This window comes from Arachis ipaensis, chromosome B7, assembly GCF_059453495.1.
Source record: "Arachis ipaensis isolate K30076 ecotype BB chromosome B7, ASM5945349v1, whole genome shotgun sequence".
In the NCBI taxonomy this organism is placed as follows: domain Eukaryota; kingdom Viridiplantae; phylum Streptophyta; class Magnoliopsida; order Fabales; family Fabaceae; genus Arachis; species Arachis ipaensis.
The window spans coordinates 132,296,589-132,313,732 of NC_142442.1; the positions used below are offsets into that span (position 1 = coordinate 132,296,589).

Below are 17,144 nucleotides of genomic sequence, written 5' to 3' on the forward strand. Positions count from 1 at the left end.
TTTAGTGATTATTTTAGTATATACATAATATTTTTTTTTTCAAATTAGACAAACAAAGTACTAATAAAATCCAAAAATATAATATTTTTATATATAGAAACATTAAATACTCCAATTAATTTCTTTTCTTTTTTTGAAATTTTAGTGATTATTTTAGTATATACATAATATTTTTTTTTTCAAATTAGACAAACAAAGTACTAATAAAATTCAAAAATATAATATTTTTATATATAGAAACATTAAATACTCCAATTAATTTCTTTTCTTTTTTTGACAATGTGATTGTTGATCGAAAATATTTAATTTCGATGACATCATAGTCGAAGTATAATGAATCTTTTATTTCGAGAAATGGAGGTTGAATCGAGAAGGGTTTTGTCGTAAAATAAAGGATAGAAGCCAGTCGATGTATTTAGTCTAGGAATAAGATCATTTTTGGAGTCGATTGTTGACCGTTACCTACGTTGTACAAAAAGAGCGGAAACGGTTATGCAAAAGATAGCGCACGCGGGAGTTACTTTTGAATCTAATTGGTCAAGGACTTCAATAAATAAATGAAAGATCGATGAAGAAAAGGTTGGAACTTTACTTCAGAAAAATACTCAAGCACACTCATATTCCCTGCGACTTACTGAGTTTGCGTTTGAGTCATTTTTTTCTGTAGGGTTCCTTCCATGTCTTTACTTTTCATTTACATTCCTTGTACTCTTTATTTTCTTTGCAAATTTATCTTTCAAGCACAGTTACTTTTCTTATTTTCCTTTAAAAGTTCAGCACTTTACTTTTTCGATTTCAAAGTTCTTCGATCCTGTCGAAGACAATTTACAGCTTTTATTTAAAATGAATGCAATTCATTTTAAATTCAGTTGATTTATTTTCAGAGTTTACTTTGTTTATCTTTCAGATTTTCTTTTATTTTGCTCGATAGAAAGATCTTTTGATGCACTTTAAAAAATGGTACCTACAGAGGAGTAGGTTTCGTTCCCAAATCACTAGATATCGAACCACTTTCGATTGGCTAAAAATCGATAAAAACAAATTAGCACGCCCAGTGGGACCGTTTAAATATTAAGTGTGTCAAAAGTATTTTGAAATTATTTAGTGCATGCAACTGAGAAGTAGCAAGATTATTCAAATGGCAGAGAAAATTTCTAATGCTAATGTTGAATCATTTGCAACTGAAAATGTTGCTGTAGTCACCCAAACACCCGTGGAAGTGATAACATGTGCCGAAAGTAGTACAGTGGTGGAGAATGTGACTGTTACTAATTCTCCAGTGGGGAACATCGCATGAAATCAACATCCACGGGTTCACTATAAGAAAATAAGCTTTCTGCCACGCTTTAAAAGCGTGCCGAAAAGTGCATAAAAGTGTGCTGATAGCTTTTCGCCACGCTTTTTGAGCTATCGGCATGCTTTTGAAAGCGTCACATCCACCAACGTGCCAGTTGCTCTATCGCCACGCTTTTATGGATCTATCGGCACGCTTTTTTTGTTAGTACGCTTTCATCTCTTGTCACGCTTAAAAAGCGTGGCCATAGGTCTTAACCTATAGGTACATTTAAAAAGCGTATCGAAAAGTGCACATATCGCCACGTTTTTAAAACGTCCCAGAAGGTATGCTTTGGGTACTCTTTAAAAGCGTGCCAATAGGGGAAGCTATGGCTACACTTTTTAAACGTGCCAATAGGGTAAACATATGGCTATGCTCCAAAAGTGTGGCTATTTATCAATACAAAAAGATATAGCTACGCTTAGAAAACGTGCCAATAGATGAGGATATGGGTACGCTTTTAAAGCGTGCCGGTTGCCAAGTTATGGCCACGCTTATTAAGCGTGCTTGTTGAGCCCAAAATTAAGATATAGCCACCCTTTTTAAGTGTACCCATAAGTTTGGTCAGAATTTTTTTTTCATTAATCTTCCTAATATTTCGTGCAAAATTCATATATAATTTTAAAATCATAGACCATAATAAAATTATATATATTGAACTAATCCAACAAATATAAACTTTTCCGTAAAAAAAGACATACATATAAAACTTGTCACCACAAAGGTAGGCTTTGATGACAGTACCAAAAAGTAAAGTCATAACAAGTAAATAAGAATTGCAATTCCAACAAGTGTCACATATCTACTTCTTTTATATACTTAGTTACAAAATATCAAATTTTATGAGTAGTGTGATCATCCATTATGAGCTCCATTGTTTTTATCACTGTCCTACAGAATTTTAAATAATCTTGTGTTAGTACATGTTATAAAAGCAACTTCAATTAAGTCCAACAAATCCAATTCCAAATCCAAATTGATTAAACATGAAAATGGCAAGGCAACTTTAATTAGGTCCCGCAATATTGCATATTCAGCCATTAGAACAAAAACACATATCAAACACAAAAGAAATAGTCCCTATACAAGGTCACAACCATATATGCTTCCCTTGGCACTTTTTTATCTAGCACCATTGATAACATACCTATATCCTAATTCAACAGATACTTTATTTGAATAGAAACTAAGAAAAATAGAAGGTCAGCTCCTGCAATAAATTGAATTGAACACGTATACTTATTTCATTCTATTTATCTACGAAAATTGAAAGAAAAACTCATGCAAAGCAGTAAATTAAGCAATCAACAATACATATTCAGCTTAAAAGTAGAAATAAGGCAGAAAACTTGCCAAGGCCAACAAATAGATGAGAAGATAAAGCATAGAAAATCACATCAACAAATAGATGAGAGATAAAGCATAGAAACTTGCCAAGGCCATCAATGAGTAACATCCATATTAGCATATTGTTAGCCATGCATGTCATCCTCTTAAAAAAAATGAAGATTGTAGAACTAGAGCATATGTCGCTCTAAAGATCAGGCTGAAGCTCGAGTAAATATTAGTGTTAGTTTCTTAAGTCCAGGAAAAGTGAAATTGTAATATATAGTAATTGCCCAGCCACAAGACAATATACGAAGAAGCTTTAAAATCACAGTTGGTAGCCTCAACATCACTTTTTTCTATTTCCAATTTCTAATGATCAGATCAAACTATTAACACAAGCTTCAACTAGACAAAAAGCGGTGGTCTTTCTTCAATATACATACAATATCACATGATCACGTGGAAGTTATCGACTTATGGATGGTGTAGTCTTTATAATAACCCAAGTGTTGTTGTAGTTATTCAAATCAGCTACCTTTAACAGCCTGGTGCAGGACACAACATTTTTATAATCATCTACTCATAGCTAAACATAAAATATAATAATTAGGGAGTAATTAGCTATTTGGTAAACCTCCCTTAGTTACTTTTGGCCATGTCAATGAGAAGATAAAGTATAGAAAAAATTATAGTTAAGCAATCAACAGTACATATTCAGCCAACAATACATTACAAGAAAATTTAACAACCAATAATACGAGGTTATGACATAAATCAACAGTACATATTCAGCCAGCAACATAAATTCAACATGAAAAACAAAATTCTATAATCTAAATCAAGGGAATGACAATAATACGAGGTTAGGACAGTTACTTACATCATCGGTTGGTGGAATGTGAGTTGCTTCGGAGGAGTGGGGAGTATTTCTTAGTCTACTACTTGAGGCATCCAAAGGAGAATTTTGGGCTGCTTGCACTAAGGGTGCTACCTCTTCATCACTCATTCCAGGATTGAGTTGGTGCAACATCATCTTTAATAGACCACAAACATCATTCATCTTCTTTTCTAATGGTAAGACCTTATCATTGTATTCAACCTTCACTTGGCGAATCTCCTCATCCTTTCTAAGAGAGCTTCTTGTAACTGAAGTCCCATAACAACGAACTCGACCTGGTTGGTCCTTTCCTAGCACTGCTACAAATGCATCCTCATGATTTTCCCTGCCTCTATGCAGCTTTAAAGTTCATTCTACCAAAAGTAACAAAAAAAAATACAAAGTCACATTAACTTAATATATATACAAATCTATCTAGCATTTATATTGTACAAATCCAAATACAAATACAAAACAAGTCACAATTGTTGTTTGTGTTTCAGCATCAATTTCTTTTCCATTTTTACTTGTGCGAGTTGCTGTGAAAATTTCAGCCCTTGATGGCTCTTCATTGTTCTCTTTAGAGTCATGCTAGAGTATGAAGAGAAAAATTTACATGAAGCATACTAACTCGACAATATAACATGAATATAAAGGAGAAATCACACAAAAATAGGTTATGTTACTAGCTGCTTGCGCACTATTGCAAAATTTGTGGATCCCATTCGGTAAGGACATGTTTGCTTTGACCTATTTTCAGTATTCTTAACAGACATAGCCTAAATATAAACATGAAAAAGAGATATTATTATTCTTAACGGACACATTTTCTTTCTCTTTGAAAATCACATCAACTTTTTTGAAATACCAAGTCTAATAACAAAAAAAAATTAAGGATAGCTAGAAGAAATAGAAGACATAACATTACCTTGATAGCGGGAAGACTCCAATACCGAATTAGCTTGTGAAACTGAAATTCAGGAATCTCTAATGGTCGGTTCTTTATCATTTCTTTCTTTGTGTTGTACTTTAAGAAATGTTCTTTTTTAATTTCACCCTTGTATTTTTTCCATGCACGACAAAATCCCCACATGACCCACGGCTTTGAACTTATTGGAAGAATGAACTTTTGCTATGTAACACAATACATTAGAATGCCAAAGGTTACCCCACACAACAAAACAAACAAATAAATAAATAAACTGTACATAAAAGCATATTTACATACGTTGGCGTACACCCACATGTCCTCCTTGATATTATCAGGCACGCCATGCCAACTAGTGTATAGCAAAATCACAAAACGGAGATTTCTAACTGTTAAACTCAAAAATTGGCCTAGGTTAGCTACGACCTCCTTGGTTGGACCAATAGGCTACCCTTGTAAAAACTCCACCTCATGTCGATCATTAAAATCAGTGGTATGAAGTTTTTTTGCATAAGGTCTTGCCACGAGTTTTCTTTTTAGTGCCTAAGTCCAATTAGAATAACAGAATTTTAACTCTACCTAATTGAAAAGTAATATAAGCTATAATTAGACAACAAGGGAGATAAGAAAAAGTACCTTCATTACTAGCTTGTCCTCCACTACCCTCAATATTTGCAGTATCTTGCTCCTCTTCCTCATTTTCCTCATCTTCCTCGTCTTTGAAATTAATCACATGCACCTTAAAATACATGTCAATACTCATTCCTTTTTTGTTTGACTCTATGCTCAGCTCACTTGTATCTTCTCCTTCCTCATTAGAACTTGCATCATCTTGATCCATTGTATCACCTTCAATAGTTTTTTTATTCCCAGTTTTCGAGTTCTTTTCAGATTGAAACATTGTCTCATTCCCATTTTGGGGGTTCTTTTCAACAGCCTTTGAATTATTCCCATTATGTTCACATCCTTGAAAAAGTGAGTTTGGTTGAACCTTCTTTTTCTTCTTCGGAGCCTCAATTTGCTCTTCAAATGCATCTTCCACTATTGTGATGAGTTGTTTTCTTGTTGGATCTTTTGGACTTTGAGCTTGCAACCTAGCTTTCTTATTGTCAGCCATGATCTTCTCTCTCTTAATAATATATTGTTGTAGCAATTCAGCACTTGACTTAACTTGAATAACCTCAAAAAAATTTTTTTTTGGACTTTTCTGTTTCATGTTCTTTTGACCTAAGGTAATTATTCTTTTTCTTTTAGTGATCTCCCCTTTCTCTATTCTGCACACATAAGAAATAAGAAGAAAAAATGTAATTCTATTAATTAAATAAACATAATCATTTAGAATACTACCAAAAAAATGCAAAAATAAACACATATCAAGATGAATCGGAATCAACATCCTCCATGTACTCATCATATTCACTTTTCCTCGTCTTCCTCACAATGTTGCTTGGCAAACATGTTTGGAGCCATATCTATGATGGTAGCTCGTAGATTATTCCTCACTAGATCAACTTTGTCATTATCATTTGGAAGACTTGGAATCATTTCAGGTTCACATGGCTCCCTTGCATATATTGTGGGGGAATCGGACTCAAGGTCATCACTTATTCTAAATAAATTTCTTGGAATTGTTTTCATAACATAGTGTTTGTCACTCACATATGGGTCTTGCACATAAAAGCATTGGTTTACTTGAGATGCTAACACAAATGCTTTTTTTTTGTAGCATTTTTTACTGAAATACACATATGAGAGACCAAAGTGGTCTTTAGAAACTATATATCAACTATTCTACCATAGTAGGTTACTTTTGCTTCAATTGGGTTCTTATCTTTCACACTAGCAAAACTAGGAGTCAATGCTTCTAATGTGACACCACTATTTTGGGTTTTACGTCTCACATCACGGTGCCTTGTATGGAACCTATACCCATTGATAACAAAACTTGAAAATCTTTTCGCAAGTCTATTTGGACCTCTAGCCAACCATTTTGCCCAACCAGGCACATCTTTTTTCATGGCACGAAATTTAAACCATTCTAAGAATTGTTGACTATGGTCTTTGGCTTTCTCCTACTTTGTTCTGCGTGGATTGTTATCATTAACTTGACTCTCATGCTCTCTGAAGATATCAAATATTCTTATTTGTTAGTAAGGTACGATGTTGTAATTGCAAACTAATAGATGATAATAAAGCAAACAAAATGCCTCATGTAGAGTTCGATCTTGTCACAGTTGTTCAGGATGTATGCATGTCCTTGTGTTTCTGATTTTTCATCTAAGATGAACACATTTTCCATTTTTCCACCGAAGGGACATCCTTTGTTTGGAAACAAACTGGGAGTTCGCATCTCAACAGAAACACACTCATCATTGTTTCGAGGGATTCTATTGAATCTTGTCTGAACATCCTCATGTAAATATCTTGAGCAAAAGTTTATACACTCATTAGCCAAATATCCTTCAGCAATGGACCCCTCTGGACGACTTCTGTTACGAACATACGATTTTAGTGTGCACATATACTATTCAACATGGTACATCCAACGATATTGAACTGGACCACCTAACCTCACTTCATTTGCCACATGAATAGGCAAGTGCACCATTATGTCAAAAAAGCTTGGAGGAAAAATTCTCTCGATTTGGCATAATGTCTCAGCAATCTCTGCTTCTAAGTTTGCCACCTCAGCTAGGCTAATTACCTTCTGACATATCCGGCGAAAAAATGAGCATAATCAAACTAGAGCGATGACAACATGGTCAGGAAGTATGCTCTTGATTGGTACTTACAATAAGTAATGTAACATGAAATGAGCATCATGGGTCTTGTAATCGAAAATCTTCTTTTCTGTTTGTTGCACACATCGAGAGATGTTGGAAGCACTTCCGTCTGGTAATTTTGCTCCTTTCATCACACCACAAAAGATTGTTTTCTCTGCTGGAGTCATTGAGAAGCATACCTTTGCTAACTTAGTGTTTTTTCCATCCTTCGTATCTTTCGGCTGAAGGTTTTTCCTAATACCCATGTCTTTAAGGTCAAAACAAGCAACTGCATGATCTTTTGTCTTTCTGGAAATATCCAATAGAATTCCTATTATGCTATCAACTATGTTCTTCTCTATGTGCATGACATCAAGGTTATGTCTAAACATGTACTTCCAAATTCCAATATGGTAATTCGAAAAATATTGACCGCTTTTTCCAGTTTGATAGCCCATCCTTTGATCTCTTTTGCTTCTTCCCGAAAGAGTTATCTATCTCTTGCAATATGTCAAATACAGTTGTTTCCTCTAACAACTGGGGTGGAGACCTAAGTTCAGTTTTTCCATTGAAAGATCTTTTGTTATGCCTTCACAGGTGATTCATCGGTAAAAATTTTTGATGATCCATATAAACAGTCTTGTGACTATATTTCAAATAGATAGAAGAAGTCTCATTATTACAACATGGACAATCCAATTTTTCCTTTGTACTCCAGTCAGATAACATAGCATACGCAGGAAAGTCATTAATTGTCCATAAAAGACATGCTCTCATGTTGAATATTTTATTTTTTGAAGAGTCATATGTTTCTACACCTCACTCCCACAGTTCTTTTAATTCTTCAATAAGCGGTTGAAGAAAGACATCAATGTCATTTTCCGGTGATTGTGGTCCAGGAATTAATAAAGAGAGCATAAAATAATCAGGCTTCATACTCATCCAAGGGGGTAGATTGTACACCATCAAAACAACAGGCCATGTACTATGTGTACTGCTCAAAGTTCGAAACGGATTGAACCCGCCGCTTACTAAGCCTAGTCTCACATTATGAGGCTCCTTCGCAAAATCTTCATGTCGGCTGTCAAATGCTTTCCATGATTCACCATCAGCAGGATGCCTTAATGAGCCATCTTTAACACACTCCTTGTGATGCCAAGACATAGCTTCAACCGTCCTTGTACACATGAAAAGTCTTTGAAGTCTGGGAATCAAAGGAAAATGCCTTAGAGTTTTCGCAGCAACTTTACGAGACTTTCTTGATGAGGTTACATCATCCTCTTCCACAACAGGATTCTCAACATAACGGGATGATCCACAGACATGGGACGATACGTCATTCTCATGCCCGTTTTGATACAACATGTAGTCATTAGGACATGCATCGATCTTTTGGTAGTCAAGACCCAGATTCTTTATCATATTCTTGGTTTTATCAAAAGAAGTAGGGATATTCAAATATGACATTCCTTCTTTTAATAATTCTAAGAGAGAAGTGAACGACACGTTACTCCAACCATGCAAGCATTTTAACAGGTAAAGACAGATAGTAAAAGATAATCTTATGAATTCTTTACACCCGGGGTATAGTTCTTGGCTTGTCTCATCCACCAATTTATAAAATTTCTTTGCACATTCGTTGGGTCCTTTATTTTGTCTATCAAATTGTGTAGTATCTCTGAATCTATCACGTAACAGCTCATCAATGTTATCATTACAGTTATATTCACCGTTTGTGTCACTGTCAACATCCATAGCAACAAGTGATTCTCCATAATTAAACCACCGCCTATAACCTTCTACAAATCCGTGGCATATTAAATGGTTATACACGTCATCTCTCTTTAACCAAAGTCTATTACAACACTTTTTACATGGGCATTGAATTTCTTTCTCTTGAGGAATTTCCGCTGATGAAAAAGCAAAATGTAAAAACTTTTCTACACCGAGTTGATATTCTTTCAAATGACAGGGCGTATTCATCCAATCCTTGAAGACATCCATCGAAAACCTATGTATTTCAAATAGATAGCTAAGTTCCTATTCTAAAGTCCTTAATTAATGTTAGTCTCACTAACTGCAAATCTAGCTTTCTATGTAACTAATAAGAGACAATATTTTTCCAACCTGCAAAATACTTTGAAGATAACTAACAAAAAAATCAAAGAAAATTGAGTTTTAGCAATTCTTAAAGAAAACCTTGAAGTGACTGCCTTGGAAAAGCACTTAAGTAGTATACATAACATGAATAACAAATTAATGGATGTTGTTTTGAAGTTTAGCAAATTGATAACAAAAATTATTAATGATAAAAGCAATTGAAGGATCCAACTAACAATGGGTTAATGATAACTAACGAGTGTAATTTATACGAGGTTAGGACATAGAGAACCAATATCACATGACCTCCAATGATAGAGGTTCTATTACAAAACAAATAAGTTATAACAAATTAACATTCATTAGCGTAGTTGCCTTTATAGAAGCTGTCAGAATTTTTAAAATTAAACTAAAATAAAGATAGTCAACTAGCACCGCAGAAACTAAATCCGTACCCTAGCAGCAACAGCAGTACCACAGCAGAAGCAAACCAAGAGAGGTGGCAGCGACAACAGCAGCGAAAAGACAACTATTAAAAGCCTGTAATAAAAAAATAGACTTAAATCAATACTAATAAGATTTAATAGCAACTAAGCAAACACAAGATTCAGTTCAAGCAAACAAACACAGAGTATCTATGATGATTATTTGTAGCGAGAAAAGGAGGAATAAAAAAAAGTTATTAAAAAATTTTAAGTAGTTCAAAATAAACCACTAAGATACATTATTGTTGTTATGGACACATTTAAATTTCAATTAAATTAAATCACAATTCTTCACTGACAAGTGGGGTTGAGTATAGTAGGTCTATAATTTAAATTTAATTCTTGAATTCTCAACTAATTCCAGAACATTGAATAATGACTTAATTACCTTTTTGTGTATAATAAAATAAATTTGTGAATCACTCAATTTCAATATGACTGCATTAGTGCATTACATACAAATAAATGTAGTAGTAATTGCATTTAACTGAGTTGCTATGGCTAACACAGAGATTAGACCCTACATAGTACATAGTACTTACTCTACAGAGTAAAATACAAATAAGGATAAGGTATTCAATTCTTTGTAATTTGCAAACCAGCAAACTATAGTACTAATATATAGAGTCCTCAATATTCAAAGAGGCAAATGCACTCAAGTGAAGATAAATTTTAATACAATTCAGCGTAGTGTTGATAAAGCAAACTAAAAATAAAGTGTATGTGTTTGAATAAGTTAAATTTTGTTGCAGTCTCAATCTAAAAGAAGTAAGAACTCATAGCTTAGAGCAGAAAATGAGAAGCTTAGAGCAGATAACATGAGGTTGGATCCTCATTCATCGAACTCTACCCTTCTTTTAGATCGAGGTTGTAACTTAAATATGCCTGAAAAAAAATCTACACACTGTAAGAATACTAGAACAAACACAATTGACATGATATTAAAAATTAAATCTAATACGGGTAAAACTTTTTTGAAAAGGAATGAAATAAAATATCAGAAAGATATGATCCTTCTCGGTGGTACATGCAAAAGCAGTAGTAACCCTAATTAATAGTTATTAACCAAAATCAAACCTAAGTTGACTCGTTAATTACACTAGTTAACCAAAGAGAACGAATCAAAAAATAAAACAGAAACGGACAAATTAAAGGGGTTAAACTCGACTTTATACGTATGGTGCACGAAATCACAATCACACTTTTGCAATTCTGCACAACTAACCAGTAAGTGCACTGGGTCGTCCAAGTAAAACCTTACGTGAGTAAGGGTCGATCCCACGGAGATTGTCGGCTTGAAGTAAGCTATGGTTATCTTGTAACTCTTAGTCAGGATATCAATAATTCTCAGATTTAATTGGAATGAGTGAAAGAACATGGATTAAATAATACTTGTTATGCAGTAATGGAGAACAGGTTGAGGTTTCAGAGATGCTCTGTCTTCTGAATCTCTGCTTTCCTACTGTCTTCTTCTTCACGCACGCTAGTCTCCTTCCATAGCAAGCTGTATGTTGGTGGATCACCGTTGTCAATGGCTACCATCCGTCCTCTCAGTAAAAATGGTCTAAATGCGCTGTCACCGCACGGCTAATCATCTGTCAGTTCCCACTCATGCTGGAATAGGATCCATTGATCCTTTTGCGTCTGTCACTACGCCCAGCACTCGCGAGTTTGAAGCTCGTCACAGTCATCCCTTCCCAGATCCTACTCGGAATACCACAGACAAGGTTTATACTTTCTGGATCTCAGAAATGGCTGCCAATAATTCTAGCCTATCTATACCACGAAGACTCTGATCTGAATCAGGAGGCTAAGAGATATGCACTCAGTCTAAGGTAGAACGGAGGTGGTTGTCAGGCACGCGTTCATAGATTGAGAATGATGATGAGTGTCATGGATCATCACATTCACCAAGTTGAAGTGCGAGTGAATATCTTAGAATAGAAACAAGCGTAATTGAATGAAAAACAGTGGTAATTGCATTAATTCATCAAAACACAGCAGAGCTCCTCACCCCCAACCATGGGGTTTAGAGACTCATGCTGTAGAAGATACAAGTTTGAATGTAAATTGTCATGAGATACAAAATGAATCTCTAAAAGTTGTTTTTATAATGAACTAGTGACCTAGGGTTACAGAAAATGAGTAAGCTAGAATAGTTAGTGTAGAAATTCACTTTTGGGGCCCACTTGGTCTGTGCTTGGGCTGAGCATTGAAGCTTTCACATGTAGAGACTTTTTTTGGAGTTAAACGATAGCTTTTGTGCTAGTTTGGGTGTTTAACTCCAGCTTTTATGCCAGTTCTGGCGTTTAATGCCAGAATAGGGTAGAAAGTTGGCATTTAAATGCCAGTTTGCGTCATCAAAACTCGGGCAAAGTATGGACTATTATATATTGCTGGAAAGCCCAGGATGTCTACTTTCCAACGCAATTAATAGCGCACCAATTGGGCTTCTGTAGCTCCAGAAAATCCACTTCGAGTGCAGGGAGGTCAGAATCCAACAGCATCTGCAGTTCTTTTTCAGCCTTTGAATCAGATTTTTGCTCAGGTCCCTCAACTTCAGCCAGAAAATACCTGAAATCACAGAAAAATACACAAACTCATAGTAGAGTCCAGAAATATAATTTTTGAATAAAAACTAGTAAAAACATAATAAAAACTAACTAAAATATACTAAAAACATACTAAAAACAATGCCGAAAAGCGTATAAATTATCCGCTCATCAACGTAGCAGAATTTCAATTCTAACATAGCAAATTTGTTTAATCCCATCATTTTGATTAGCATCAAATTTGTTTAACCCCATCATTTCCAACACAGCAAACACGATAGCATTAATAAAGAAAATAACAGTGCCTAATTTAAGAAAGAAAGTAGAAACACTGAAGGGTGATGTCAAATTTTGCTTTGATAAGCTTACATATATTGCAAGAATTTTTACTTAGAATTTTTTCACTTTATTATTCACATTAGACATAACATAATATTCACATCCAAATTGAAGTTAGCAACACTTAACCCTTAAGGGCTATATTTCTTTTAGATTAAAAATAAAAAAAATTATAAAGAACAACAAAAACAAGCAACAGATTTGAAGGATTCTGGATCATCTTGTAGTTGAGGCAGTTTGAAGACCTCTCTTATTTTGTCCAGGTGGAAGTAAATAATCCTCCCTCTGACCATAGTTCGGAAGGTATGAAAAGCGGTTCCAGTTATTCTCTGCTTATCTGTCAGCCACAGATTTGAGTAGAATTCCTGAACCATGTTTCTTCCCACCTTTGTCTCAGGATTGGCTAGGATTTTCCATCCTCTGTTTCGAATTTGCTCTTGGATCTCCGGATATTCGTATTCTTTCAGATCGAATTTAACTTTCGGGATCACTGATCTCAGACCCATTATTTTGTGGTAATGGTCTGCATGTTCTTTGGTTAAGAACCTCTCTTGATTCCAAAGACTCTTTGGAGTATTCTCTTTCTTGCCTCTTGAATTGGTTTGTTTTTCCTTATGAGACATGATTTTAATGAGTCTTAGCCTGGTTATCACGGAAAAATACACCAAACTTAGAGGTTTGCTTGCCCTCAAGCAAAAGAAAGGAAAGGAGAGAGATAAGAGGAGAGGCAAATTCGAATGGTGGAAAGATGGGGATGGCCGAATGTGTATTTATAAGTGGAGGGGAGGGATTTCGAAAATTTGAAAAAGATATGATTGGTGAAAGAAAAAAAATAGAATCATGATATGAAAAAGATGATATTTTTAAATGGAGAAGATATAAAGGAGTTAAATCTGAAATTTTGTTGATGCATCTAAAAATTAAAAGATGATATGATGAGTTGGAAAAGATTTGGAAAGAAATTGAGAAGATAAGTGAGTTTTTGAAGAAGATTTGGAAAGGATTTGAAAGAAAATTGAAAAGGAATTTAGAAAATTATTGAATTTTTGAAAATTGAAGGTGAATAATGAAAATTTATAACATGTTTATGCAGAAAATTATGAATCAAAACATGAAAGTTTGAAAAATTTTGAAGTGGAAAACAAAATCCTCTCCCCCTGCCTTTCTGGCGTTAAACGCCCAGAATGGTATCCATTCTGGGCGTTTAACGCCCATTTATTGGCCATTATGGGCGTTTAACACCCAGCCAGGTACCCTGGCTGGCGTTAAACGCCAAAAACCTTTTGTCACTGGGCATTTTTCTGAACGCCGAGGATGCTGTAAGTATGGCGTTAAACGCCCAAAATGGTATATTTACTGGCGTTAAACGCCCAGAATGGTATCCATTCTGGCGTTTAATGCCCAAAATACCCCTTACTGGCGTTTTCTTGCCAGTGAGCTCTTTTTCTCTGCTTTTTGCACTGAATCCTTCTGTAACTCTGTGAATTCCTACAATTTGATGATTAATCTTGAATATAATTTATTTCTATAAATATTAATTAAAAAGCAAATAACTTGCTAATGGCTGGGTTGCCTCCCAGCAAAAGCTTCTTTATCGTCTTTAGTTGGACCTTGACTGAGCTTTATTCTAGTCTCAATTTTGAGCATTCTTGCTCAAAATTGCTTTCAAGATAATGTTTGATTCTCTGTCCATTAACAATGAACTTTTTGTCAGAGCCAATGTCCTGAAGCTCAACATATCCATATGGTGACACACTTGTAATCACATATGGTCCCCTCTAACGGGATTTTAATTTTCCTGGGAATAATCTGAGCCTAGAGTTAAACAGCAGAACCTTCTATCCTGGTTCAAAGACTCTAGATGACAGTTTCTTGTCATGCTACCTTTTTGCTTTTTCCTTATAAATTTTTGCATTTTCAAAAGCATTGAGTCTGAATTCCTCTAGCTCATTCAGCTGGAGCAATCTTTTCTCTCCAGCTAACTTAGCATCCAGGTCTAGGAATCTGGTTGCCCAATAGGCCTTATGTTCCAGTTCCATGGGCAGATGACAGGCCTTGCCATACACAAGCTGGTATGGAGAGGTTCCTATAGGAGTCTTGAATGCTGTTCTGTATGCCCACAGAGCATCATCCAAGCTTTTTGCCCAATCCTTCTACGGGCAATTACAGTCCGTTCCAGGATTCTTTTTAGTTCTCTACTAGAGACTTCAGCCTGCCCATTTATCTGTGGATGATATGGAGTTGCTACTTTGTGGCTAATTCCATATCGGACCATAGCAGAGTAAAGCTGTTTATTGCAGAAATGAATGTCCCCGTCACTGATTAGTACTCTGGGGACACCAAATCTGCTGAAGATATGTTTCTGGAGGAACTTCAGCATTGTCTTAGTATCATTAGTGGGTGTGGCAATTGCTTCTACCCATTTAGATACGTAGTCTACTGCCACCAGAATGTAAGTGTTTGAGTATGATGGTGGGAAAGGATCCATGAAGTCAATACCCCATACATCAAACAACTCAATCTCTAAGATCCCTTGTTGAGGCATGGCATAACCATGAGGCAAGTTGCCAGCTCTTTGGCAACTGTCACAGTTACGCACAAATTCTCGGGCATTTCTATAGAGAGTTGGCCAATAGAAGCCACATTGGAGGACCTTAGTGGCTATTCGTTCACCTCTGAAATGTCCTCCATATTGTGATCCATAGCAATGCCATAGGATCTTCTATGCCTCTTCTCTAGGTATGCATCTGCAAATCATTCCGTCTGTACATCTCTTAAAGAGATATGGTTCATCCCATAAGTAGTACTTTGCATAAGAAATTAGTTTTTTCGTTTGCTGCCTACTGTACTCCTTGGGTATGAACCTCACAGCTTTATAATTTGCAATGTCTGTAAACCATGGTGCTTCCTGAATGGCGAAGAGTTGCTCATCCGGAAAGGTCTCAGAGATCTCAGTAGGAGGGAAGGACGCCCCTGCTACTGGTTCTATCCGGGACAGGTGATCAGCTACCTGGTTCTCTGTCCCTTTTTTGTCTCTTATTTCTATATCAAACTCTTGCAGAAGCAACACCCATCTTATGAGCCTGGGTTTTGAATCCTGCTTTGTGAGTAGATATTTAAGAGCAGCATGGTCAGTATACACAATCACTTTTGAACCTACTAAATAGGATCTAAACTTGTCAATGGCATAAACCACTGCAAGCAACTCCTTTTCTGTAGTTGTGTAATTCTTCTGTGCATTATTTAAAACACGGCTAGCATAGTAAATGACGTGCAGAAGCTTGTTATGCCTCTGTCCCAACACTACACCAATGGCATGGTCACTGGCATCACACATTAGTTCGAATGATAATGTCCAGTCTGGTGCAGAGATGACTGGTGTTGTGACCAGCTTAGCTTTCAGGGTTTCAAACGCCTGCAGACACTATGTGTCAAAGACAAATGGTGTATCAGCAACTAGCAGATTACTCAGAGGTTTTGTGATTTTTGAAAAATCCTTTATAAACCTCCTGTAGAATCCTGTATATCCCAGAAAGCTTCTGATTGCCTTTACATTGGCAGGTGGTGGTAATTTTTCAATTACCTCTACCTTAGCTTGATCCACCTCTATTCCTTTGTTCGAAATTTTATGCCCAAGGACAATTCCTTCAGTCACCATGAAGTGACATTTTCCCAGTTTAAAACCAGGTTAGTTTCTTGGCACCTTTTCAGAACAAGTGCTAGATGGTCAAGACAGGAGCTGAATGAGTCTCCAAATACTGAGAAGTTATCCATGAAGACTTCCAGAAATTTCTCTACCATATCAAAGAAGATAGAGAGCATGCACCTCTGAAAGGTTGCAGGTGCGTTGCACAGACCAAAAGGCATCCTTCTGTAGGCAAATACTTCAGATGGACAAGTGAATGCTGTTTTCTCTTGGTCCTGAGGATCCACTGCAATTTGCTTGTAACCTGAATAGCCATCCAAAAAGCAGTAGTATTCATGACCTGCTAGTCTCTCTAGCATTTGGTCTATGAATGGTAAAGGAAAATGATCCTTTCTGGTGGCTGTATTGAGTCTTCTGTAGTAAATACACATACGCCACCATGTAACTGTTCTTGTAGGAACCAGTTCATTCTTTTCGTTATGAACCACTGTCATGCCTCCCTTCTTTGGAAAAACTTGGACAGGGCTCACCCAGGGACTATCAGAAATAGGATAAATAATCCCAGCCTCTAGTAACTTAGTGACCTCTTTCTATACCACCTCCTTCATGGCTGGATTCAGCCGCCTTTGTGGTTGGACCACTGGCTTAGCATCATCCTCTAATAGGATCTTGTGCATGCATCTGGCTGGGCTGATTCCCTTAAGGTCACTTATGGACCACCCAAGAGCTGTATTGTGTGTCCGTAGCACCTGAAGTAGTGCTTTCTCTTCCTGTGGCTCTAAGACAGAGC

At 36.0% G+C, this 17,144-nt stretch overlaps 1 protein-coding gene across 1 annotated transcript; it reads right to left on the bottom strand.

Moving 5' to 3' along the window:
• Positions 1–8,051: 8,051 nt before the first annotated feature.
• On the bottom strand, positions 8,052–9,215 carry LOC148554182 (uncharacterized). Its single transcript, XM_088495026.1, has one exon. The coding sequence runs from the start codon at positions 9,213–9,215 to the stop codon at positions 8,052–8,054; it is 1,164 nt and encodes a 387-aa protein (XP_088351152.1).
• Positions 9,216–17,144: the final 7,929 nt, after the last annotated feature.